At 52.0% G+C, this 27,688-nt stretch overlaps 1 protein-coding gene across 5 annotated transcripts in view; it reads right to left on the minus strand.

Annotated features, from left to right (window-relative positions):
* Positions 1-27,688, minus strand: part of LOC144736177 (uncharacterized) — a 257,956-nt gene that overhangs the window by 113,808 nt on the left and 116,460 nt on the right. For all 5 annotated transcript variants that reach the window (XM_078618759.1, XM_078618762.1, XM_078618758.1 and 2 more), the window contains one exon: positions 9,525-9,597. In XM_078618759.1, the coding sequence (XP_078474885.1) occupies positions 9,525-9,597 (73 nt within the window). The remainder of the gene's footprint in view (positions 1-9,524; positions 9,598-27,688) is intronic.

Here is a 27,688-nt window from a genome sequence, read left to right on the forward strand (position 1 = left end):
CTGTTGTACTGTGCTTCCGTGCTCCCACGTCTGATCCCCCCATGCCTTCAACAAACCATACCGCCCCAGCATGGTGAAGTATGGCCAAACGACTCCCCATAACCTACTTGGCGTTGCGTGTGGCGAGGTCGTGACAAAGGGCCGTGAATGATTAACTATAATGTGGACCAAAAAAAATGTATTCGCAGATTAAAAATAACCTCTCGGAATGGTTTGGAGAACCTAGCAGCAATGATACAAAAACACCGCTGCACGCAAAGACAAAGATCCCCCGAATAGCCTTAACCGACTGTTAGGGCAAGTGCTGTTAGTGAGCACCTATGAAAGCCGGGACGGCACACGAGGGGCCGGGTGGCCAACGGCACGCCCGGCCGCCTTTGTCTCCCCGAGTGCCGATGTTTACGCAATGCAACCAGGTACAAATTTGATGGCTGAGTCGACCTAGGCGAGCAAGGCCCAGGACCGGTTCGGGTAATAATCGTCGCCGGTGTTGTCTCCGTGAGCGATAATCGAACTCGGGCGGCCGGGTTTCGTAGCCGCACCACCGCTCCCCGCACAAAGAGGCGAGCGAGCGAGCGAGGCAGGCGAGCACGTGGTTTAAGAATGGGCAGGCGAGAAAGACGAGTAAAGAGGATATGGGACGAAAAGGAAGACGTGGGGAAGAGCCAGATGGGGGTAAGGTGGGGTGGGGGGTAAGGTGGGTGGGTAGGGGGTAGAAAAACAAGGGTGATAATGCACGGGAGAGAAATGTGACGAAACCAGGTGGACAGGTTACCCCCAGAGGCGGGCTCACGTGTTTAACCCCACGGCATTCCCCACGGACAAATGAAGCCTCAACATCCGACCCCGGCGCTCGCCCCGGCCAGAATTCGTCTTCCAACCCGAACCACCGTGCCATTAACCCCCCCACCCCACCTCCAGGCCCCCCTTCCCAACGATGCACGCGTACGGACGCACAGAAACACACGCGGGGACACGGATAGGCAAAAGATGCGCGCAGACACACAGAGACACGCGCAGACAGGGAGAGGCACAGAGAGAGACACGCAGGCAAATGCTGAGACACGCACAGACACACAGAGACACGCGCAGACACACAGGGACACGCACAGACACACAGAGACACGCACAGACACACAGAGACACGTACAGACACACAGAGACACGCACAGACACACAGAGACACGCACAGACACACAGAGACACGCACAGACACACAGAGACACGTACAGACACACAGAGACACGCACAGACACACAGGGACACGCGCAGACACACAGAGACACGCACAGACACACAGAGACGCACAGACACACAGAGACACGCACAGACACACAGAGACACGCACAGACACACAGAGACACGCACAGACACACAGAGACACGCACAGACACACAGAGACGCACAGACACACAGAGACACGCACAGACACACAGAGACACGCACAGACACACAGAGACACGCACAGACACACAGAGACACGCACAGACACACAGAGACACGCACAGACACACAGAGACGCACAGACACACAGAGACACGCACAGACACACAGAGACGCACAGACACACAGAGACAAGCGCAGACACACAGAGACACGCACAGACACACAGAGACGCACAGACACACAGAGACACGCGCAGACACACAGAGACACGCACAGACACACAGAGACACGCACAGACACACAGAGACACGCGCAGACACACAGAGACACGCACAGACACATAGAGACAGGCACAGACACACAGAGACACGCGCAGACACACAGAGACACGCACAGACACACAGAGACACGCACAGACATACAGAGACACGCGCGCAGGTACAAAACAAAGACAAAGAACCACCTCCCCCCCCCCCGTGTAGCCTTAGCAGACTTTTGGGGCAAGTGCTGTTGGCGAGTAGCACCTGTGAAGGCCGGCACGGCACGCGAGGGGAGTGGGGGGGGTGACCAGCAGCACCACGCCCGCACACACCAACAGAGTAGACACGCACATGCAGCAACATAGATTCGGTTACAAAGATTAACCCGTCTTAACGCTACACACACACACGCGCACGCACGGTGGACATTGTTCACAGCGGGGGGGGGGGGCGGCGGGGGGGGCCTTCATCCAGCAGTGGAGTGAGCACGACTGATGGTGATGATGATGATGATTATGGTCAAATTAGGTGATCGCTATTCCGTTGCACCTACCAACGACAACGAAACGAAGGCTGCGGATATCACCGCATGCATTCGGGGGAGCGGTGGCGCAGCGGTTAGCGCAAGGCGCTACTAGCCGGGTGCCTCGAAGAATGAAACACCACCAACCTGAGGACGGCTGCTCGCGTTGTGGCCGAAACGTCGTGAGAATTATTTTATTATGTTTTATTTTTATTATTTTATTATTTCCCTTCTACGTGACTTTACCGAAAGAACCAAGAAGATGAATCCCTGCAGTCACGAAAGAAGCTTTGAATCGAAAAATAAAACATCTGGATGTTTTCTTTTTCATTAGGACGCTGTCTTTCCGACAGACCTGGTCTTCACCTGAGGACGGCTGCTTGCGTTGTGGCCGAAACGTCGTGAGAATTATTTTATTGTTTTATTTTTATTATTTTATTATTTCCCTTCTACGTGACGACTTTACCGAAAGAACCAAGAAGATGAATCCCTGCAGTCACGAAAGCTTTAAATCGAGAACGTGCCAATGTTTCGGAGGCATGCGTGGGGAAGTATGGCACCAAACAGCACGCGGGGAAAAGGGCACCTGAGGTTCCACGCTGAGGATTGGGGACAGAGCGAGACGTCCATTCCCATCCCATCGTCACGATCCCAGTTGACAACGAGGGAGGAGGATCAACAATCTCGTGATGTCCGCTAAAGTGAATTCAGGTCACTCTCAACAGATTTGAATGACAGCTGACGACGGACGCCTTAATAGGTCTACGCGACACTGAACAGCGGTGCGTGTAACAGATATCTTGAGAGTTAATGTATATTTGTGATGCGTATTGACGCATGAATCATTGCCCCCGCTTGCTTTTTCTCCTGCACCGCTCCCATATCCACCACCACCACCACCCCCCCCACCACTTCCTTAACAACGCAGCCCCCCCCCCGCCGGCTTTGTTGTGGGTGCCGTGTCTCATTTATAAAGATGTTTAATGGATGGATGTAATAAATAAATGATTGCTACGGGGCGTGGCTCGGTTCTCTCCGGGCGGTTAAGATTACTCTCCCGTGTGTGTAGCTGCCGCCACCACCACCACCACCATCGCTGCCGCTGCCACCACTACCGCTGCTAACACCGCCACCACCACCGCCACCACGGCTACCACGGCTACCGCTGCCACCACCACCACCACCGCCGCCACCACCGAAGGCCGGCCGTCGTTTTTTAAAATTGGTCACAGAGGAGACCCAGCAATAGTGGGGACCTCAAACGACGCAATTACACCCCCCCACCGCCCCCCCCCACCGCCCCCCCCCCCCCCACCAGCGCACCCCCCCCCCACCGCCCCCCCCCCACCAGCGCACCCCCCCCCCCACCGCCCCCCCCCCCCACCACCGCACCCCCCCCCCATCGCACCCCCCCCCACCGCACCCCCCCCCACCGCACCGCCCCCCCCCCCGCACCCCCCCCCCACCACCGCACCCCCCCCACCGCCCCCCCCCCCACCACCGCACCCCCCCCCACCGCACCCCCCCCCCCATCGCACCCGCACCCCCACTGCACCCCCCCATCGCACCCCCCCCCCACCACCGCACCCCCCCATCGCACCCCCACCACCGCACCCCCCCCATCGCACCCCCCCCCACCACCGCACCCCCCCTTTGCCATGCGGCCAATGGAGCACGTGACCGCTAACAACAGCCCACCGTCGCCATGGCAACGCCGGCGGAATTGCATTTTACACGCTGTATAGTAAAATATAATGCCCGAGAGTGTTTCTCGAATGTTTATTTTATTATTATTTCTCTCTTTATTTATGTATTCCCTCTTCGCCACCCACAAAAGCGAAACGTTGAAAAACTACGAGAACAAAAAAAGACCAGAGGCACAAAAATTCATTTCCACGCGATGATGATGATGATGACGACGACGACGACGACGATAATCCGCTTTGTTGAGCTATCATTTTTTTCTATATAAGCTCAGTGGGATCCCATACCTGGTAAAATAAACAAAAAATGTGGTTAGTTTGAGAATGGAGAAGAACCCGGAGGGTGTTGTGAGCTAAAGTCAGGAGAGCGAAGTCCACACACAGAGAGATCGAGAGAGAGGGAGTGATGAGGAGAATGAGAGACAGCGTTTCTCATATTTATTTCTAAGAATGTCCAAATGCACGGCATTTCGCCACGTCGCATGAATGGGATTTTTGACAACAACAACAACAAAAAATCGCGGTGGGAGAAATATTAAAATAGAACGAAACCATTTGTTTTTATTTTAGTAGGGAAGGCCAAAGCGAGCTTTAGAACTCTTTATTTTCAGACACGACATGACCATCGCAATCGGCAGCTCTACCAAGCGGCCTGTGACGCGGAAATAAATTCACAGCGGCGGCCAAAGTGACCGTCTGGAACGCGTGTTTACCATTCGGAGTTGCTGAGATCGAATTGCCCAGAGACGGCCTCGTCTTGAAATCAACGCGGCCGTAAACGTTGCACTTCCGGGACACACGGACGGGCCGTTGTGTGAGAGAAAAGTGTTTCTTCGTAAACGTCGCCGTGGGTTAACGGACTTTTCCAACCAGTCACGGATTGGCACGTTTCGTTTTACGTGAAAAAAAACCCTCCCTAATTGGCTGTGTCGAGTTGGTGGCGGGGTTTTTAACGACACATTTATATCTTCTTGCTTCTTTTGGTAAAGTCAAGTAGAAGGGCAAATAATAAAATAATAAAAAATAAAAAACATCATAAATTAATTCTAATGTGAGAATTATTTTATGTTTTCTTTTTTAAATAATTTTAAAATAATACAAGTAAAACATAATAAAATAATTCTCATGTGACAATTATTGTATTATGTTTTATTGTTATTATTTTATTATTTCCCTTCTACGTGACTTTACCGAAAGAACCAAGAAGATGAATCCCTGCAGTCACGGAAGCTTTAAATCGACTCATTTATATTTACGCGATCTAAAAAAAAAACCTCCATCATAGATGCTTTATTGTACTGTACATAAGAGAAGACGCATATGTCGCTCGCCGCCCCCCCCCCAATCCCGCACCGTCCAGCGTTTCAGCGGCCCCCTTTAACTGCGCGCTAATCGCCACGCGGCCATATCGCGTGTGCCCGGCAATAAACTTTAATACAGCTGCCGCGCAAAAGCGGTCATTTACACTGGATGGGCCGAAACGCGATACGGCCCGCGTATTCCATGTCCCCCCCCCACCCACCCACTCCTCCGCGCACAATGCGCCGTTTGTTAAAGATCCCCGGGCACAATGAGGCGGCGGTGGCGGCTGTGGCTGTGCCTTGTGTGGAAGAAGGGGGGCGGCTGTGGGTGGTGGTTGGGGGCTGCCACGTAACTCGCCATGCGATACCGAACACAACACACACACAAAATTGAGGTGTCGTTCCGGGCGCGTCTACCAAATTGGAATTGGCAAAAAAAAGAGCATTGCCCGGCGTAGCGCTGTCATTGTGCCGTTGTTTTTGTGTGGGGTGTGCCCAGAGAGAGGGGTAATTCTGGGTAACGGATGGTGGTCAGTGGTGGTAGCGGTGGTACCGGCGGTAGTGGTTAGCAGTGGAAGCGGTGGTAGTAGCGGCGGCGGTGGTCATGGTGGTGGTGGCGTTGGCGGCTTTGCGGTGTAGGGCGCGCGGTGATGAAGGGGGGAATGTGTTCCGTCTCATCTCAAAGGATGTTTAAACTGTGCGCTGTGTTTGGGGGGGGGGGGCACGGCAAAACCAAAATAACAAGAAAATCCATTGTTTTTTTCGAATTCCGTAAAAACGAAATATTCCAAGAGCCGCGATTGCAATGGCGTGAATCCGAGACGGCGGCCCTCGACGAATGGCGTCACGAAGCTGCGTCCTCAAAGGGAGCCGCCGGGCTGCCAACCTCGCGGGGTTAGCTGAACGCGCCCGCACAGCGCTTGCCAGACCGTGCGTTCGCTAAAAGATCGACGCCACTGCTGCCAGCACCGCCACCACCGGAAACAAAGATTACCCACCCACCACCCCCGGCACACGAGGTGGTGGTGTTGGCCGGCACCACGCCCGGCCTCCTGCGTGGCGGTGTTCACGCGCCACGCCAGGGTCACTCATTTGAGGCTGAGTCGACCTACCTAGGAGACGGCCCAGGACAGGTTCTGGTAATCGTCCCCGATGTTGGTGGCCGTGAGCGGGAATCGGAACGCGGGTTGTGCGGGTTCGCGGCGCAGCGGAGCGCTAACCGCTGCGCCACCGCCCCCCCCCACCGCCACCATTGACCCCCGCGGACCCCTTTCACAGGCCACTAAATGTCTAGGTTTTCACCAAACAAACAAAAATAAAATCAACTTCGAGTCCAAGCTAGCAACAGCTGTTTCCAACATACACCCCCTCCCCCCGCCAGCTCCTTTCTTCACACCCACCCTCCCAACAACCACCCCCATCTCTCTTTCGCTCACTCAAATCTCTCCAATTACACAGCTCTCTCCATCGCTCTCTTCTTCTTCTTCCCTCGTTGGCATTCGCTCTCGTAAAGATGCTCCCTTCCTCTCTCACCTTCCGCCTCTCATTCTTCACCTCCCCTGCAATGCAGATCTTGTTTTTTTTCCCCTCTCCCCCACATCTCGTTCGTTCTCTCAGCTCCATTCCTCTCTCTCTCTCTTCCCTCCTTCTCTCTCGCTCTCTTTGGCGCTCTCCCCTCCCTCCCTCTCTCTCTCTCCCTCTCCCCATCTCTCTCTCCCTGCCACTCTCCCCGCTCGCTCCAAACCAAATACAACACCCGCATGTGACACTGGGTTGAAGGTCAGTGAATATGAATAAAAGGCCTCTATTGTACGCAGGGATGCTGCGCCAAAGTCAAGGAATCAAGGGCGCAAGTACAAAGGCAAAGATCGCCCGTGCCGCCTTGACAGACTGATGGGGCAAGTGCTGTTAGCGGGTAGCACCTATGAAGGCCGGCACGGCACACGGGGGGGTGGGTGGCCAGCACCACGCTCGCCCGCCTTTGTCTCCCCAGCGGCGATGTGTTTGCGGCACACCTAGCACCAGGTAACTCACGTCGTACACGGTGACCACGCACAAAATGTGGCGCGCGCGCACACGTCCAATGTGTCGCCGCCGCTCAAGTTTCCCGCAGCCCCATTATTCAGCGCGAACACGAACGGGGTAATGGCTCCTAAGCTAATAAAGCGAGATTTGTGAGCAACGGCCGCTCGCTCGAGCTGCGTCGCGAGCCATCGCGAGCCCCCCGAGATCATCCATCATCCCCCCCGAGGTCCATCGCCATCATCGCCAGCGCCGCCGCAGTCAACGCAGTCACCGCCACACATCACACTCGCCACCGTCAGCGTCTTGGTTAAGCGCGCAGTGTGTCATCATCAGCCAATGGACGAGTGACAGCACGACTGCTTTACAGGTTAACAGGTTAACGTTGATTCAGATGGCTGCTCGCCATCGAACAAAGACGGCGCTTTCAGACGCTGGCCGTCTGAAATGCTGTTCCTTGCGATATCAGGAAGGCACTCGAGCTTTGGACTTTTAAATCGTCTAAATTGAGAACTAATTTCTTGAGAACTGCTTTTTATGTTTAGTTTGTTGTCCTTCGCCCGCACCTCCGATTAGCACGGTTGGCTACGATGCAAAAGCAGTTCAACATACGTGCATACATGCCGGTGATGCAAGCGTCGAATTGCACGCGTGAGAATTCGTCATTAGACAAAAAACAACAACAATGTTTGGTGAGGTTGCATTGGCGGTGGTTTCGTCAGTTGGAACACTGAGCGCATTTCGCAAAAGTAAAAAAATATTCTGCCATTCTTTTAATTTCCAAATTTGCGTAAGCGCATCCATTAAGTTATTTGTTTCCGCTAACGCACGCAGGCCGCGTGCAAAAACGTACGCGCACGGAAGGACGGCTGGCCGTCACCCCTTGACATGCAAAGCATGCTGGGAACTTCTGTCGGTAATTTAAAAAATATGTATTTCATTTATCACGAGCGGGGAGAAATGTTCACTACATTTACGCGTGTAAAATTTTTATTCGGGGTGGAGAGAAATTACTGTGGCATTTAAATTATATTAAGAGAGAGATTTAAAAAAACACGCAACACACCGGAGGCAAAAAAAACTACACGTGACCAAATAACATGTGACAATCGTAATTACTTCAATGCCGCGTTTCAATTAACCGAATTGACCATTTAGAAGGCAAATTACAGGCAACTAAAATTACACGCAGATTGTTGGCGATGTTTGGCAAAAAAATAAAAATAATCAATCCCCGACAGTGGCGCGGTGTCAGAACAAACCTTTTTCCCATCGGCGCAGTCTTCACTTTCTTGATGGACTTACCCGCGCGATCTTAAATGCCAACGCATGACGACGCGTGTTTGAACACACGTGGTTAATGCCTGTGTGTGCGCGTGTGTGTCAGAGGTGTTCGCTAACAGCACTTGCCCCAGCAGTCTGTTGAGGCTACACGGGGCGTCTTTGTCTTTGTCAGCGTGTAGTGGTAGCGGTTAGCGCTACGAACCCAGCGGCGACCCGGGTTCGATTCCCGCTCACGGCAAACACCGGTGACAATTATCTGAGCCGGCCCTGGGCCTCCTCTAGGTCGACTCGGCCTCAAAAATTCATCACCGGTGTGGTGTGGTAAACATCGCCAATGGGGGAGACAAAGGCGGCCGGGCGTGGTGCTGGCCACCCACCCCCTCGTATGCCGTGCCGGCCTTCATAGGTGCCCGCTAGCAGCACTTGCCAAAACAGTTAATTGATGCGGGAAATACTTGTCTTTGTGCGTGCGCGCACCTAGCCTGGCACGAGCGCCGTAGTGACGTCACCGCCACGTCGCGGCGAACGGCGGCCGATGTTGTTGTGTGCATGCGTGCGTGCGCGCGTGCATGCACATGTAACCAATTGTAACCCTTTAGGAGCTTGCAAGCAGAAGCAGCAATGTTGCAATGCATTTTTTGTCGGTTTGGTAAAAGTAGGTGGTTTTGCGATGAGACGCGGCGACTGGGTATGGGAAGCTCGAAACGGTCTCCCGATTCGAATGAACAAAAAAAAAATCGGAGTGGGATTCCCATCGCCTCACTCGGCGCGACGGCGGCGTCCCCACGTTTCCCCCGTCCGTCGCGTGGCCGGGGACGCGGGGCCAAAAACGTTGGGAAGTCGCCGATTGCTGCGCCATCGAACGCCCCCACGGCGGCGGCGGTGGCGGCATCGGGGTCACTTTTCGTGCCGACGCTTTTCGCCCGATTTTTTTTTTCCACTGTTCACGACGAGCGCCAGGTACTCGCTTAAGCGGGGGGGGGGGGGGTGGGGGGGGGGGGTGGGGGGGGGGGACACACACTCGCGGACGGCCCGGTTCGCTCACCTCGTTTCTGCATGAAGCTGAAGAGGTCGTCCAGGAACTCCTTCCTCTTGGGGTCATCGTCCAGCTCGTACAGCTGATGAGGACGGAGAGAGAAGAGGAGAGGTGGTCAATTCATGACCGAGCCGCGAGACCCGCGGACGGTGGCCGAGCACTGTCGCAAACGGTGACCCCCCCGGCCGGCTTCCAGAAGCAGAAATCGCTTCTCGACTACGGTCGACGTTACGTATTTGTTGGCTGAAGCCATCGAACAAGGGGGGGGGGGGGGGGGTCACGCCGCGTGGCGTGGCGCTTTCACATGCGCTTCTGTGGCCGTCTGGAACGCCGCTCTTCCTTCCGATATCAGGAAGGCACTTTTAAATCGTCTGGATTGACAAACTCACTTCTTTAGAACCGCTTGTGGTTTTTAGTTTGTTGTCCTTCCACGCGCGCCTCCGATTAGCGCGTGTGGTTGGCCACGTGCGTTGCAAAAAAAGTTCAACATTCGTACGTACGTATAGGTAAGGGCACGGTACACGGCAATTGATATATTGAAACTAGGAACGCCACATCGTGAACAGAGATGATCCGTGCCTGTAATATCGGCAAGTTCGCCAGCATTTATTCAGGCAAGCCTGCCTGCTGATGAGACGCTGTGTGTCGAAACCTCGTATTGAATTCGCGGCGATGAAATTACGCACACCCCAGAAGGCCGTGCGGCCGATGGGTTGTGGTAGAAACACTCAAAATCTTTGGAGAGACGGACTGCACGCGAAGGGGACATATCGTCTGCTTGTTTTGCTGTTTATATACTTTCACACAAAGACGCGAATGATTATTTGCCTTCATCCAGCAGTGAATTGATCATGGCTGACGGATGATGAACCATGTGGGTGCTGTGTACAAGCAGTCCACATTTATCTCATTGGCCTCTAGCGTGGTGGTTAAATAAAGGGCAATTCGCTGGCCTGGAATTACCTCAAATAAAGAAAATGTCATTAAGATTCCTGCGGCTCGCATTGCATTTTTTACGTCGCCAAACAGTTAGAAAGTGCAGGCATTCGCGAGGTTCTCATTAACATCGGTCATAAAAATGTAACAAACAAAAGACAAAAATCCCCCTCCTCTCCCCGTATAGCCTTAACACACTTTTCTGGCAAGTGCTGTTAGCGAGCAGCACCTATGAAGGCCGGCACGGCACGCGATGATGGGGTGGCGCTATTTGCACACCGCACAAACGTGCACATTTGAGGCCGAATCGACCTTTTCGGGAAGGCCCAGGATACGGTTCAGACAACCGTCACTGGCGATGGCCGTGAGCGGGAATCGAACCCGGGTCGCCGGCTTCGGAGCGCAATCGTCGCGCTGCCGCTCCCCACACACACACACACGCACACACGCACACACACACGTGCGCACGCATCCGTACGCAAATGAAAAACTCAAAAACTTGCGTCAAGCAAAGACGCGTATTTTCACAGCGTTCAAACGAATCTGCCACGTGGCGTCTGAGTTTTCGTAACTTTTCACAAAGCGATGGATATTCACTCGAGGCCCGCTCGCTTTGCACAACTGCCGACGGAACGCGGCGAGATATTCAAGTGACGGCGTCGTTGGCTGCGAATTGCAGTTGTAATTTTTGTACTTTATTTTCGCAAAAAAAAAAACCCCAATTGCTCGTTTTTTTTACTTTTCTGTAGCCGCGCGGCTGGCCGTATCGCTGAATATGAATAAAATGCCTCGGAACATTCACGATTTACCCCCTCCCCCACCCAACCCAAGTACTGCAGAGTAAGAAGTAATTGCAATAACCCCCCTCCTCCCAAATAAAGTGTGTTTTCTTTCTCCAGAATTGAAACTGAAGTTGCAAAATGTTGGAATTTCCCCTCTCGTGTTAATGACCCACTCCTGTTACCGACTGGACCCAACCTCCCACTCTCTCACTTTCCCCAAACTGCCTCCCCTCCTTAATCTCTCGATCCAAATTAAGGCTCTTCAGTTGGAAAACACTGAGCGCATTTTGTAAAAATGCTCTTTTTTTTTTCGTTTTAATTTAAAAAAATTTCCATTAGCGCATGAACTCGCCGTTTGTTTCTGCTAACCCATGCCGGCTTCGCGAAGAGCGTAACGCAACGCAAGGACGGCTGCCGTCACCCGCACATGCAAAGCACGCTGGGAATATTTCTCTCGCTTTTTGCCGCATACGACGCTGTTATCATATTTTCTTGCTTTCTACCCTGCATGCATCTTACGGGATGATGGGTGTCCTTAAAATGTGTGGCGGCCCTCACACTGACGATGTCTTATCGGCGAAAGTGCCCCCATCCCCCCCCCCCCCTCTGCTCTACAGGCTGTCTCACAGTTCAATCAAGAACACGAATCTTCCACGCGGACATGGCCGGGAATGGAACTCGGGCCTTCGGGTTTTAGCGCATAAAACCGCTGGAGCGAGCCGCACGGCGCAACAACGTGGTCGAGGACGCCGAGATTCGCGGGGGGAGCATGAACGAGTTAAAAAAATAAATATACAAAAACACAATTGCCGCTGCCCTTGTTAATAAAAGTCCAAATCACACGCGCAATTTTATAATGGCCCTCGCCATTAAACGTACACATTCCTACACCTCGAATAACCTTCAAGTACCCGCGGGCGTGAGGCTGCCCCCCACCCCCCCCCCCACGGCGACTCCGGCCGAGGTGCTTCCGTAACAGGGCCAACAAGCGCGCGGGATGCATTGGTGACCTAAATATCGCTCCCAAGAAAATAATATCTAATAAAAATAAGAATTATTTTTTTACACAGCGCACTTTTTTAAGAGGCGACCTGGCCACAAATGATAGCTCAACGGGAAAGTGGCTTATCATCACGTGGACATTTATAGGGGCAGCCAAATGCTCTAAACGAGTGACGATAATTTCTAAACGTGGGGGAGAAAAACTGGAGAAAAATCCACGCGATCACGGGGAGAGAGAAACTCCAAATATACAACAGGCATCGTCAAGGCCGGGACCGAACCCACGACCTCCTGTATACCAGGCGAGGTAGTTAACATCTCGCCACCACGGCACCTGATTATTTATTTATCCAGGAAAGGCACACTGGGTCCAATGACTCAGGAGGGCCCAATATTGACTCAATTTGTATTTTTATTTAAGATGCATTCAGCCAATTTATACAAATCTGAATTCGGATTCTGGACCTCGTCTGTCCGCTCACCCTTGAATGAGTTCCCGTTGCGGTGTGTGAATAATCAGCACTGGGGAAACAGAGGCGGCTGCGGTAGCAACGCACCGTCCCCCCCTTTGGTTGCTAGCAGACCATTACACAAGGTGAAGATTCACTCAGCTGGTTCAAACGATGAATCCAGGCCAAATAGGGTATTTGTTTTGTTCATGCACGTACGTTGCGTGCGCGCGAGCGAGCGTGCGTGCATCAACTGCCGTGAGACCGAGCTACCCATCCGTCTACCCCAACGCCGGTTTATTGAAATGTCAAATTATTGTTATTTTCTTCCTTTCGCTCAACGGGAATTTACTTCCCCGCGTGCGGGCCCGAGCTCTCGCTTACGCGCGCTCGCCGGCACAACGGCAAAGCGGCGTCGCACGGCGTGGTGTTTACCGAATCTCCCTCCGCGACCTGGCAAGCCGTTTGCCCAACTTTGGCCAAAGGTGTCAAGGCAGGGGGGGGGGAAGACGGGATTTATGAGTGTAAAGCCGTACGAACAAAAAACACAGTTCACAGGGTCCATTAAACAACCACAACGGTACGCAGGAACGTCCGCGGCAGCAAACCACATACTCAAGATGACCAAGCAGACTCTCGCTCGTCTTGACCCGACAGATTTTCTCCGCATTCGGCGAAGGGGAACGTGGAACAAGAGACGCCCCCCCCCCTCCCTCCCCGCGTGCCCCCCACAAAACCCACCCTCCCCCCCACAACCAACCCAGCAGTGCGGAGGCTCTGTTGTGTACCTTAGGCCCGTAAAAAGTGGGCCAGTCACGGCCTAACAAAAAAAAACCTCGGCAACGAACGGCGAAGGTGACGCTTAACCGTTGGGCCGTGTCGCCGAATACGATGATGACGACAATGACGACGATGACGACGATGATGACAATGACAATGGCAACGACGATGAGGAAGATGATGACGATGATGACGACGACGATGAGGAAGATGATCGCGACGATGACGACGATGATGACGACAATGACGACGATGATGACAATGATAACGGCGATGAGGAAGACGATAACAATGACGACGACCATGAGGATGATGACAATGATGACGACGATGATGATGATGAGGAAGATGATGACGTTGACGACGATGATGACGACGTTGACGACGATGACGACGACGATGATTAGAAAGATAACCACGATGGTGGCGACAACGATGCAGCATTACAACCGGGTGGGGGGGGGCTCGTTCCACGTGCGCCCGTCTCCAAGGGCAGTTTTTTCTTCTTCAAAATGCAGGGCAATTAACGGGTTCGGTCCCGGCAGCTACGTGCGCGCGGCGCTGGCGGTGGCGGCGGCGGTGGTGGTGGTGGCGGTGGCGGTGGTGGTGGTGGCGGCGGCGGTGGTGGTGGTGGCGGTGGTGGTGGTGGTGCGCCGCTTGCGCTCGCTGTGCCGAGATTACTCTGGGGGGCGAGCAAAATTGCTCGCAGGACCAGGCTTTCGGATACAAGTCCTTGTTCACGGTGATTTTACTCCCGGATTGGTTAATTAATTTGCGGGGGGTGGTGAAACTAATTTAGTCAAGGGTAATTATTGTTTATTGTTTACAGCACGCTCCGTGCAAACGAGAGAGAGACGTACAAAAAAAGCGTTCAAGAGGGACGGTCGACTCACCAACCACACCCCAACCCATCAAGAGGATTGCCTCCCACTACAATATAACTCGGAACCTATTATCCGCCTAATCCTATTATCCGCACAAGCTACGCAATGCTGCCCACGCGCACGCAGTGAGGCCCACTGAACTATACAGCTCCTTTTCAGAGGCGACCTGGCCACAAATGATCGCTCAACGGAGTGGCTTATCGTCACGTGCAAATTTATCGCAGCCAAATATTCGAAATGCGCGATTATAAATATGGTGGGGAAAAACCAGAGGACCCAGAGAAAAATCCACGCGACCACGGGTAGAGACACGCAAACTCCAAATATACAGCAGGTGTCATGATGGGGATCGAACCCACGACCTCCTGCGTACCAGGCGAGGTAGTTAACATCTCCTAAGCCACCGTGATTATGAGAGAGAGAGACACACGCAAACTCCAAATATACAGCAGCAGGTGTCATGGTGGGGATGGAACCCTCGACCTCCTGTATACCAGGCGAGGTAGTTAACATCTCATAGCCACCGTGATGATGATGATGAGAGAGAGAGACACGCAAACTCCAAATATACAGCAGCAGGTGTCATGATGGGGATGGAACCCACGACCTCCTGCGTATCAGGCGAGGTAGTTAACATCTCATAGCCACCCTGATGATGAGAGAGAGAGACACACGCAAACTCCAAATATACAGCAGGTGTCATTGGTGGGGATGGAACCCACGACCTCCTGCATACCAGGCGAGGTAGCGAACATCTCCTAGCCACAGTGGCGCCAAGCGATTATTGTACGGCGTTGTGAGATGCAGATGACGTGAATGACGCTCTATAAAAACGTAAATCTTTATTAATATACACGCGGCTACAACTTTGCGGAAGTCTAACACTATCCCACGGTTGTCAAACGAGACAGGCCACAGCTTCTTAGTGCTGGACGTCATTCCGGATGACCTCCTCCCACCGGTGACGGATTAAATGTTATTTCACGCAATTGATTTTAATAAATCACCGTGATGTATACTCCTTCGGCGATAGACGTTTATTCATCCTGTGACACGACGCCGATAGGGCAATTGGAATGAAACGAGGGGGGAAAGGCCGAAAGGAAATTATTTTGAAAAAAAAAAATTTTTTAAACAATAATTAACACGGGGACATTTTGAGCGTTGTTGTCATCGTTGTTGGTCGTCTTCGTTGCTGTTGCGGAGGATGAATGAAGCCGTTCGACCTTTGTAAATCGACGTTACGTTTCAGAGAACTTTACACGATTGTGATATCAAGCAATGCCTTGTCACAGATGACGACGACGATGACGTTGATGGATATCTGGAGCCAATGATGTTCATGATGTTGACCGAGTTGATACTGCTATCGTGTTTTGTACTGTTTGTTGTTGCGACTTTCTTACCCACCCCTACTGGAGATTTACAGCTCATAGGATTCCTCCAGTACAAATAAATACACCGATTCTGATGTACAATGCATCTTAATGTCTATTTCAATGCAATTGTAATTCTTGCTGTCACAAACGGTCCCCCTTTCCCACAACGGACACTTTGGCCGGGTCCTCCACTGCAACGGAGCTTTCTAAGCTCCAACATTCCCCGACCCGCAAACCAACGGAGTGCCGTGCAAATAAAGTGCAATGCGCACACGTGGAATTATATAAAAAAATAAAAATAAACGCGCGTTATTGTAGAACGGCGATACGGCGCGCACTCGATTTCACATTTGCAATTCAAGTCGGGAGTTCGTGCATAGTAATACATAACTGGCCTTGTCGCTGCGTTGACAAAAGGCGACGTGGCGTATCATAGCATCCCCCCGTGAATATTAAGCGGCCGTTGAGAGTACGGCGTTAATGGATGGATCCGATATACGATTTCAATTGGGAAATACAGCACAGGGACTTCTGCGATTAACTAACGAGTTAGGCTCCAGGGGGGCTGTTTCGTAGTGGGCCTTATCTGGTCAAATAAAATAAAGTTTAAGTTTTTACAGGTTCGTTTGGGAGGCTGGGCATAGGTGGCACCTAGCAGGAGCCAAGGCCAATAGCACTCGAACGATAATCATCGAACGATAATAATCGTTCAATGATAATCGTTCGAGAGCGATAATCGTAACTCCAGCCACAGAAGCTGGCTCCATCTCAGGCTACGAGCCTACCAGCGAGCCGACCCGGTTAAACTTCGGGAGGTAAGTTGATGCCCGTTGATCAACGACGACTAAACCCATAAATGTTCAAATTTCAGCTTTGCCCACGAGCAGAGCAAACAGGCAACATCAAATGAGGCATTTGTGGATCCACGTGAAAACGACATCTATTTAACGAAGCTCATCTTTCCGTCAATTATGCTTAAAGTGCTTCGAGGGCGAGCTGCGAAAGGGAGCTGTATAAAAGTGTGGCGAGGACAACCACGACGACGATGATGATGACACCGATATCGCGTGACAGAATGGGGGCCACTGAGAGGGGGTAAGAGGAGGGGGGGGGGGCATTGGCGGGCAGTGCCATACCGCATTCATTCCTCCCTCGCCGTATCGCTTGTTGCCACTGGTCGTCGCGATGCCCACCAACCACCGCCACTCACCCGCTCACCCGCCCGCTCGCTCACCCGCCCGCTCGCTCACCCGCTCACCCGCCCGCTCACCCGCCCACTCACCCGCCCACTCACCCGCTCGCTCACCCGCTCACCCACCCGCTCACCCACCCGCCCACCTGCTCACCCACCCGCTCACTCGCCCGCTCACTCACCCGCTCACCCGCTCACCCACCCGCTCACCCACCCACAAACCATCGCCACCCTGCCGCCCGCTACTTTGGTGCCTGGGAGCCAAGTCGTCGTCCCTACGTGACCCAATGCAACCCCTCCCCACCATTCGCTCGCCAACCAACCACCCACCCTCCCCATCGCTCGCACACCCCAACCTCAAGCAACCCGCATCATCGCTTAGCTTCGGGGCCAACGATGTGAAGCAATAATAATGATGATGATGATGAAAAAAATCATCGGCTCCCCAAGCCCCCTTTTTTGCACGCAACTTGCTGTACACACAAACACGGGGGGATGATGATGATGGTGGTGGTGGTTGGGGTGTTGGCAGCGAGAGCACTGTTTGCGTCCCGCGGTGTGGCACGGTGCCAAGTCATATCCGATTATGGAGCCACGTGCGTTACTTAACGCAGCAGCAGCAGCAGCCGCCGTCAAACCCGGGCAGCGCGCCAACATGTCATGAGAAAACCTCTGCCGCGAGGTTAGCTCGGGTGCTTCCTCGCTGCTGCATCGGGTGGTGGTGGTGGTGCTGGTGGTGGTGGTGGGGGTTAGTAGGGGTGAGCGAGCGTGCGCGTGCGTGCGCGTTTTGGGTTCTCGCTCGCTCGCTCTCTGTGTGTAAGGGACAAATCAAATGACGCAATTGAGTTGGCAAAAGCCGGCCCCTGGGGGTGGGGGGGGTGGGAGCACAGCGATCGGAGTCGAGCAAGCGCACGGTAGCCGCGGATTTGGCAAAGTTCCACGTTGCACTTTGTGTGGTTCTTTTTTCTCTCTCTCTCTGCGCACCGAGGGGGAAAAATGTTTTTTTTTGTTTCTTCATCTGCTTCCCTTGGCCTGCAAAGACCCCACCACCACCACGTTGCCTCTCTCTCGCACTCTCTCTCTTGCTCGCTCGCTCTCTCTCGCCTATTTATAGACGAGCCGATTGGCGAGCGTGGTACCTGCCCCTGGACATTTCGTATGTTCACAACCGCCGGCGACGTTTAACTTCTTGTTCGGAAATAATCGCGTGAAATAAAAATAACCGTGGGCTTTTTTGTTGTTGTTGTTTGTTGTTTGTCGGTCGATGAGTGGGGGGGGGTTGGTGGGCCACGCGGAGATGGGAACAGATTGTGCGACCCAGACACCCAACCTCCTGGCGTGCGGTGAGAGCGGGCAGCACGGAGAGTGGATAATTTGTTCTAGATTTGAAGCTTTCGTGACTGCAAGGATTCATATTGTTAGGTTTTTTTCGGTAAAGTCACGTAGGTAAAAAATTTAAATTAATAAAAGTAAAATAAAAAATAAAATCACGACGTTTCGGAGGCAACACAAGCTTCCGTCTTCAGGTGGAACCGTCACAGCACGATAGCTGTATCAAGTGATTTTTATTTTACTTTTATTAATTAAAACATTTTTACCTACGTGACTTTACCGAAAAAACCTAAGAATAGTGAATTTGTTGTTGTTGGCAGATGACACGCGTATGATGTGTCTGTTGAAATTCTTTCGCACTCGCTTTGCTGAGCGCGGTAAACGACATTGTGAGAAAATAATTTGTCCAAGAGGTGGGGGGATCCCCCCGTGGCCCCAGTGACCAGCAGATGATTCAGCCAGCACCGCCGAAGAAACCTGGGTTCGACTCCAGGCTTCCGTCCGTGACAAAAACCGAGTTCTCAAAGTTTACCATTGACTGCACACACGCACCAAACATTTCCACCAATTTTGCCTGCATGCCAACTTTGAAAACTCAAATGTCTTATAAAAAAAAAATTGGCACGGCATACATTATTTAAGTGGGTAAAAGAGGGCTTTTCTAGCGGATTCATGGGGCAAATAAATGCGTGACGCGACACTTCAAGGCTGTTCTCCGATAACAGCGTTGTGAGTTCCCTGCTGCTTCTGTTCCAACCTCCCTACGACGGATATCAAGCGTTGGGGTGCGGCGAAGTATGCTCAATGCCCCTCCACCCCCAGGGTACGTACGTACGTTGAATTTCTTTCGCACCATACGTAGCATAACCGTGATAATCGCAGGCGCAGTGTTGAGTCTATGGGTAGTGATGAGTCTATGGGTTGTGTTGAGTCTATGGTGCAGTGTTGAGTCTATGGGTAGTGTTGAGTCTATGGTGCAGTGTTGAGTCTATGGGCTGTGTTGAGTCTATGGGCTGTGTTGAGTTTATGGGCAGTGTTGAGTCTATGGGCAGTGTTGAGTCTATGTGCAGTGTTGAGTCTATGGGCAGTGTTGAGTCTATGTGCAGTGATGAGTCTATGTGCAGTGTTGAGTCTATGGGCAGTGTAGAGTCTATGTGCAGTGATGAGTCTATGTGCAGTGTTGAGTCTATGGGCAGTGTAGAGTCTATGTGCAGTGATGAGTCTATGTGCAGTGTTGAGTCTATGTGCAGTGTTGAGTCTATGTGCAGTGTTGAGTCTATGGGCAGTGTAGAGTCTATGTGCAGTGATGAGTCTATGTGCAGTGTTGAGTCTATGTGCAGTGTTGAGTCTATGTGCAGTGTTGAGTCTATGGGCAGTGTTGAGTCTATGTGCAGTGTAGAGTCTATGTGCAGTGTTGAGTCTATGTGCAGTGTAGAGTCTATGTGCAGTGATGAGTCTATGTGCAGTGTAGAGTCTATGTGCAGTGATGAGTCTATGTGCAGTGTTGAGTCTATGTGCAGTGTTGAGTCTATGTGCAGTGATGAGTCCATGGTGCAGTGTTGAGTCTATGGGCAGTGTTGAGTCTATGGTGCAGTGTTGAGTCTATGGGCAGTGTTGAGTCTATGGTGCAGTGCCGAGTCTATGGTGCAGTGTTGAGTCTCTGGGCAGTGTTGAATCCATGTGCAGTGATGAGTCTATGTGCAGTGTTGAGTCTATGTGCAGTGTTGAGTCTATGTGCAGTGATGAGTCTATTGTGCAGTGTTGAGTCTATGGGCAGTGTTGAGTCTATGGTGCAGTGTTGAGTCTATGGGCAGTGTTGAGTCTATGGTGCAGTGCCGAGTCTATGGTGCAGTGTTGAGTCTCTGGGCAGTGTTGAATCCATGTGCAGTGTTGAGTCTATGGGCAGTGTAGAGTCTATGTGCAGTGTTGAGTCTATGGTGCAGTGTTGAGTCTATGGTGCAGTGTTGAGTCTATGTGCAGTGTTGAGTCTATGTGCAGCGTGTACGTACGTTGAGCTTATTTCGCACCGCACGTAGCTATTCGAGAGGTGCGGGCGTGGGTGGTAGAAAATTTGACTGAAAGCCACGCGTAGGCCCTAATCGAGCGGGTGCTGTAAATGATCACAACCGTTAAAGACGTAAAAAAAAATTCCAGCTTAGTTTGAGCCTGTCCAGTTAGGGCCACGGTTGTTGCCTCCACACCCCAGACCCCCCCCCCCCCAAAAAAAAAATGTCCGTATAGCGCAGCTCAAAAGCTAGCATTGTAATTGGTGTTTAATACGCAATGAAGGTACGGTAATAGTGTTCTATGGGGGCCGAAGAGGATTGGTGGCAGTGGGAACATTAAAAGGGGGGGGGGGCAGAGGGGGGCTAGCGGGCAGGCGGAGGTGTGGGGGGGGGGGCAGGGGGGGGTTGGTGCGAGGGGAAAGAATGTGTCAATGACATTTTGAGTCGCCGAAGACAGCGCCGCCTCTCCGGAGTGGATTAATAAAGTGTGCCTATATTTATAAGGCACATATTTCCCTTCGGGTACATTTCATTGCAGTTGCCTCATTTGACCAGTGGGCCGGGCCCTGGTGAGGTGGGGTGGGGGGGTCTGGGCTCCCAGGCTCCCGGGCTCCCTGAAGCGTGATCGACCGAAAGGGGGCGCAGTGCCTCATCCCACCTCGCCGAGTCGCCAACGCCGACCGGCCGATGTGTGGTTATCGAGAGTCAGAGGAACCTTTATTTATAGACTGGCGCAAGCAAGGTTGAGGAGCAGCAGCAGCAGCAGTAGGAATCTGATGGGAGCTATGAAGCAGTTTTTTTTTTCTTCAAATTAAAATTAAAAATGTTGTTACAGATGTCCAGTGAGAAAGGAGGCTGTGTGGTCAGCGAGTTTACAATACGCGCTCGGGAAATTACGAAGCGGTTCCGGGCCAAACAATCTTTGGGGGTGGAGGGGAGAGGGTTTGGCTACGTACGGCGCGAAAGAAGCTCGGCACGCAGTGCGTACGTGTTCGCCAGCAACGCTTGCGGCCCTTGAAATGGGGGAACAGAAAGTATAATCGGAGACGTTTTGGGCAAACGCCACCCTTCTCCGCAGCGCGCGCACTAACGGGCCTTTTCCCACGGCGCGTGAGGAAGGGCCGATGCCCGAAACGTCGCCCGTCGTTTTAAAATGAAGGCCACGCGGCGTCGCCATTGACGGTTCGAGTTTGTTGTTGTTGTTGTCAATTGCACTTGTGTACCACCGTCGTCAACGTAGCGGCGGCGACAACAGCAGCATCAATGAATAATGGTTTCAATTGTGACGGAAAAAATGAATCCCTGGGTCTCAAACACTGACGGCATAAAAAAGTACGTGTAAATCAAACGAATAACATCCACAAGATGTGACGACCCGGCAAAGTGGGTAAGACCGTAGAATGGAAATCTGCGAAATGCCAACCTTGTATAGTAAACCGGCGAAGATGATGGCATTGGTTTGGGAGGAGTTCCAATGAAATTAGTCCTCTACCCCGGTGCCAATAAAGTTCTACAAATATTGTCACGGACTGCACTGCACTCGTGCAAGCGGCAGTGGCGGCGATAAAAGTTGTTGACTGTGGTCTGTCAATAAAACTATTTGTGACTGAGGTGCGCGACATTTGAGACCGTGCACCATGTCGTGAACGGCCGCCCAAACGGGGGCACATTCAACGGCGATGTGAAAGAAATCCACGCGGGCTACTCCTGAAGCGGACCAACGGATATCAAATCTCGACATCGATTTGTAGTCTTTTGCAATCCGCAAAACGCCATACGAAAGAAGAAGATGAAAATTCAACAAAATGTGGTCTCACAAGCACAGTGCACGTAACTGGTTTAGAAGACGCAATCCCCAGCAACTTTTTTATCCTGAGAAACCGGCGGTAAACGCTGAATAAATCCGCGAGATCAGAGCTCTTGCGAACGCCCGATGACCTGAAACGTCGTCTACAATATGACCCGAAACGTGGTCCGCAGTTGTTATGTTTTGCTTGCTTTTCAACGACATTGCCCCGGCCGGTTTGCTTTAAGAAAAAAAACTGCACATCGGCACACGATGTCTACATAACAAAATAAGTTGTTTCTGGATTCGTTTCGTGGTGCGGGAGGGTTATAGCATCTGCCTTTATACAGAAACAACTATTATGAATCAAACACAGCTGTGAAGGTTTTGGCAGTTGTATTGTACGCTGAACTTATTTCGCACCGCACGTAGCCAAATCGGAGGCACGGGGGAAGGACAACAAACTAAACACAAAAAGCTGTTCTAAAGAAATGCGTTTGTCAATCGAGATGATTTAAAAGTGCATCATAGCTCCAAGTGGCTTCTTAATATCGAAAGGAAGAAGCGTTCCAGACCGCTGCAAAAGCGCATCTGAAATTGTCGCGATGCTGTGAACGTCTTTGTTGGACGGCCAGCCAAAATCCACTGCTGCTGCGAAGATAACCTGGAGTTTGCCCGATGATGGTTTATACTCCTTGATGAGATCAGCAAGGTGACCGTGGTTCATTTGTGCGCTGCGTGGCTCTCTCTCCGATGCGATGATTTTTCAAAATTTTGCACAATATGCCCAGAACTGTTACTATCAGGTTACTGAAGAAGCTACTACTACCATTATTTTTATTTTACCAGGTAAGGCCCACTGAGCTATAGACAGTTTTTTTCAGAAGCGACCTGGCTATTAAAAATGATAGCCCAATGAAGTGGCTTATCAAGTGGAAATGTTTAGCAGACAAATACTCTAAACGCGCTGATTCTAAATGCGGAGGGAAAAACCGGAGGACACGGAGAAAAATCCACACGGCCACTGGGAGAGACACGCAAACTCCAAATATACAGCAGGCGTCAGGGTCAGGATAGAACCCACGACCTCCTGTATACCAGGCGAGGTAGTTAACATCTTGCCACCGTGGCGCCCGTACAATTGGTGGTGGGTGGGGGGGGCCAGGGTTGTGCACCTCGAGAGAAAAAACACACACTGAAGCTCTCGTACGGAGCGAGTTTGATGGCTTGAGAGCCCCAGCCAGCAATGACTGCTGCACAATAAACCCATCAAATAAATTTACTTTTGACGAATGACCAAACACTGGAATTCACCGAAAACCGACTCGCCACCCCCACAAACCCCCCAGAGGAGAAATTGTGAAAGTATTTCCCCCTCTCCACCCCCCCACCTCTCTCCATAACTTTTAATGCTTTTTTTGTTCAAATCAGATCTCGATTTTGCTGTTAGTGTTTCAAACACGGGGGATTCATTTCCCGTCGCAGTTAAGACGTCATTTGCCGGTGCTGCCGCCGCTATGCACAAGCACAGTTGCACAATTAACAACAACAACAACAAAAATCTCAAACACGTTCGTCAATGACAACACGACGTGGCCTTGACAGGAAAATGGCCGTTCATGCATTGTGGTATGAAGAAGGGGTATTGTCCAAAACGACGCCAATTATATATATTTATTTTTTTGCCATTTGACGAACATGCACGTGTGTATTGCGTGTCGAACTTCTTTCGCACAGTACATTAGCCAACCGTGCTAATCGCAGGAGCAGTGTTGATCTATGGGCAGTGTTAGTCTATGGGCAGTGTTGGGTCTATGGGAAGTGTTAGTCTATGGGAAGTGTTAGTCTATGTGCAGTATGTATGTATTTTGAACTTCTTTCGCACCGTACGGAGTAAGCCGTGCTAATCGGAGGTGTGGGGGAGGGGGGATAGAAAAAACGTGTTTGGAGGCTGGGCTTCAGCGAACGACGTTTCATCATCACGTGCTCATAAAATAAACTTTTTTTTGGCGTGGCCAGGATATGACGAGTAGAATTTCCCAAAACTTCACAACCTCTCCCTGTCGGCAGTTAGGACGTGAGCCGGAGATGTTAAAGGCAAAGATCCCCCTTACAGCCTTTAACAGACTGTTAAGGGCAAGTGCTGCTAGCGAGTGCCTATGAAGGGCGACAAGGCACACGAGGGGGTGGGTGGCCAGCACCACACCCGGCCGCCTTCGTGGCGATGATTAAACGTCGCACCGGGTACTCGTTTGAGGCTGAGGCCCAGGACCGGTTCAGATAATCGTCACTGGTGTTGTCCGTGAGCGGGAATCGAACTCGGGTCGCCGGGTTCGTAGCGCGGCGCGCTAACCGCTACACTACCAGAGATATCGAACCCATACCCACAGGCACGATTGGTGCCCTGTTGTGTCAGCCGCTACAGTCTGTTCTCCTATAACGCCGCGTGTTTTCATGGCGCGAATTGGATACGACGCGATTAATGCATTAGGGAACACAATATTGTTACGGACGCGAATCGGATGTCAGCGCGATCGAGTGAACGGAAGAACTACGCCGCAGCGCGAGTAGGAATAAGCGGTTTGTACGGCAGCCTCGGCGTAGCGTCGTCGCGCAATGGGGGTGGGATGCTGCTGGATGCTTCTAGACGCTACCCCACATGCCTCGTCCTTTGTTGAGCCTGCGTTACGCATCTAACGTGTTATCGCAGACTGTGCTTCATCCTCTATGTTATATCATACCTGTCAACCCATACGGTTTACGCCGTATTCTTGTAGAGGGAAATTTCGTTTTTAGGTCCATACGGCGTACAGCCGTTTCAATATGGGTAAAAACTTTTTTTTGTCTATTTGTTTGTGTTTCTCACCTCGTGATGGGGACTTTGTAGGATGAACGTTCAGATTGATAAGGGGCACGCAGTGACCAATAAGGTGTCTGAATTGGTCTGTAATAAGGTAGGGCACTGATAAGGGGTTGACAGGTTTGTAATATATTTCTGGTAACGAGATTTTTCCATAACGCTGTGTTCTTCAGGAACGCAACAACCGCCGCGTTGGCAGGAGAACAGAGACTGTTACACCGTTACAGACGGATGCAATGGGCAGACGATTACTACTCGTCAAAATGCGTTTTGCCATCGAGACAAAAAACTTGAACGGGTGGAAGAGAAAAAGTGGCGAGTTCAAATTGGTCGAGAGAGAGCGAGAGAGAGAGCGTAAACTCACGATGACTTACTGAGCTTGGCCTAAATAAAAAAATTCTGGCAAGTTCACCCTCCGCGCCCCCCCCCCCCCCCCAATGGAGAAAGTTAATCATCCATCGATTAAAACAGCCCAATTCTTTGATTACTGATTTTTAGGTCAGCCGGTTAATAATACATAACGGTGTACAATTTACGCTGTACGCCAACAACGAAAAAAGAGGGCACGAAGTGCCTGATCACGTGCCAGCCCGGAGTGAGTGGAACACGACGAGGTGGCACGCATCATCTTCAAGAGGGCCCACCGTTGGCAGGGTCCAATGCCGCTAAGTGAATGATTGATGTCTCTTCCATGCCAGCGCTCACTCGACCCATGTGTCTCTTACCAGATGTGGCCTCCTGCCACCGCCCCCCGACCCGCCTCTCATCCCCCCCCCCGCTCCCCTGCACCCCCCCCCCACCACCACCACCACCACCAAGGCCCCACAGCCCAAAATGCACGTCCAGACGTCAGTTAACTCCGCACGGCGGCAAGAGGCCAAACAACCCTGCGGCCTACGTCGCCGGAACTAGGCTATAAACTATGTTTTATGTTACCGAGGATCGGGCCCCACTGAAGCTATGTAGCTCTTTTTCAGAAGCGACCTGGCTCAACCAAGAGAGTGGCTTATCATCATTATCATTATCATCACGTGGCAGCAGCCGAATACTCTAAACGCACGCCGATGTTGATTCTAAACGTGCGGGGGGGGAAAAGCCGGAGGACCCGAAGGGAAAAAAACAAGCAATCACGGCGGAGAGAGAGCGAGCGAGCGAGAGACGCAAACTCCAAATATACAGCAGGTGTCAGGCGTCAGGATCAAACCCATGACCTCCTGTGTACCATCACAAATGATCGTCCAACGAAGTGGCTGATCATTATCATCACCATCATCACGTGGACATTTACAGCAGCGGCCAAATCCCCTAAACGCGTGACATCCATTGTTAAACGCGGAGGGATAAAAGTCCGCGGCTCCCATCGGTGACGAGTGGTACGCCCTCAACAGATGAACTGTTCCTGCTGCCCCCCCCCCTCAACTTCACCAAGCCGCGCTGAGCACACGTGGCGCAGTGTGGTCAGACGGACTCCTCGTGACCGGCTCGGACGTTCTGGGGAGACCTTCATCCACCAGCAGGGGCATCGAAAAGAGTTGCACGTGCCAAGCGTGCGTTCATTCGCGGACTGCGTATTTCAAGCATTTGTGGGATTTCCACATTGCCAGCGGCACCTATCTCATCGGGTACCACTTGTAGATGCGTGTAGAATATTATATTATTGTTATGGGTTACCTCCAAGAGGCAGGCTGTTTTGAGAAGACCAAGACCAGGTTTATTTCATTTGTTCTTGACACAGAGATACGGTTATTTATTGAACGTATTACCAAACAGAACGTTTGGAGCGTGCATTTTTTTTCGATTATTATTTACGATATCATCAGCGCGGCTTCACTCGCGCTCGAAACATCGTTCAGCTGCACTGCGCGCGCGCGCGCGAGAGGAGGTTAAAGCGTCACGCGCAGTCACTCTCCCCATGTCACACGAAGTTGTAACTAAAGTAGCAAGAGCAACACAAATATTATTAAATATGAGTCGGATTTAAGAGACCACCACCTTTAAGGGCTCGCATGCCAGAGCGCTTAGGCACTTGATTTGCTGCTCCAGATGAATACCGAATGATATCACAAAGAAATAAAAAAAAGAGAGGTAGTAGGGTCCATTTGCGGTGAATTCAAAAGACTAAAAGCAATCCGAGTCTGTTTTTGCAGCGACCATTAACTGCTGAGTGGTTTAAGTCAGTAAAGCGTGGATGACTCCACCACCAACCCCCACCTCCCCTCCATCACCCCCCCAACCACCATCACATCCCTCCCCGCCCACCGTACAGCCCACCCCCCCCCCGCCACCTCCCCCCCCACTACCACCACACAACCGGCAAAATGAGATCACATCCTTCGCGAGAATCGCAAGGAAAGGAACCAAGCGGTAACTCACGATCGGTATAAACACGAGCGGAGCGCGCGTGACACCCACCGCAGCAGATACACGAGAGCGGTCAGAGCGGTCTGACACGCAATGGCACGGACGGACGGACGTACGAGCAGGCGGGCGAGCGAACGAGCGCGCAAACGCGTTCGTGACGAGAAGCAACCACGATCGCGGCTCCGCCGTTTACGCTCGCAGGCCGTAGGGCACGAGCGTCGTTAGCGAGCGCTAATTTAAATGTGGCAGGGGCACGCGGATGAGAGAGGCGGGCGGGCTGGCGGTCGTGAGCCTCTCACATATTAAACCCGGCCGCGCTTCGTCTCTCTGGCGCAAACGTCTACGGCCACACCTCCGCCGCGGCGGGATGCACTGCTCTTTGGGCCGAGTTGACCGAGGGGAGATCCAGGACCGGTTCGGACGG

The sequence above is a fragment of the Lampetra planeri genome, chromosome 59 (genome assembly GCF_965212315.1).
Source record: "Lampetra planeri chromosome 59, kcLamPlan1.2.h2, whole genome shotgun sequence".
Classification (NCBI taxonomy): Eukaryota; Metazoa; Chordata; class Hyperoartia; order Petromyzontiformes; family Petromyzontidae; genus Lampetra; species Lampetra planeri.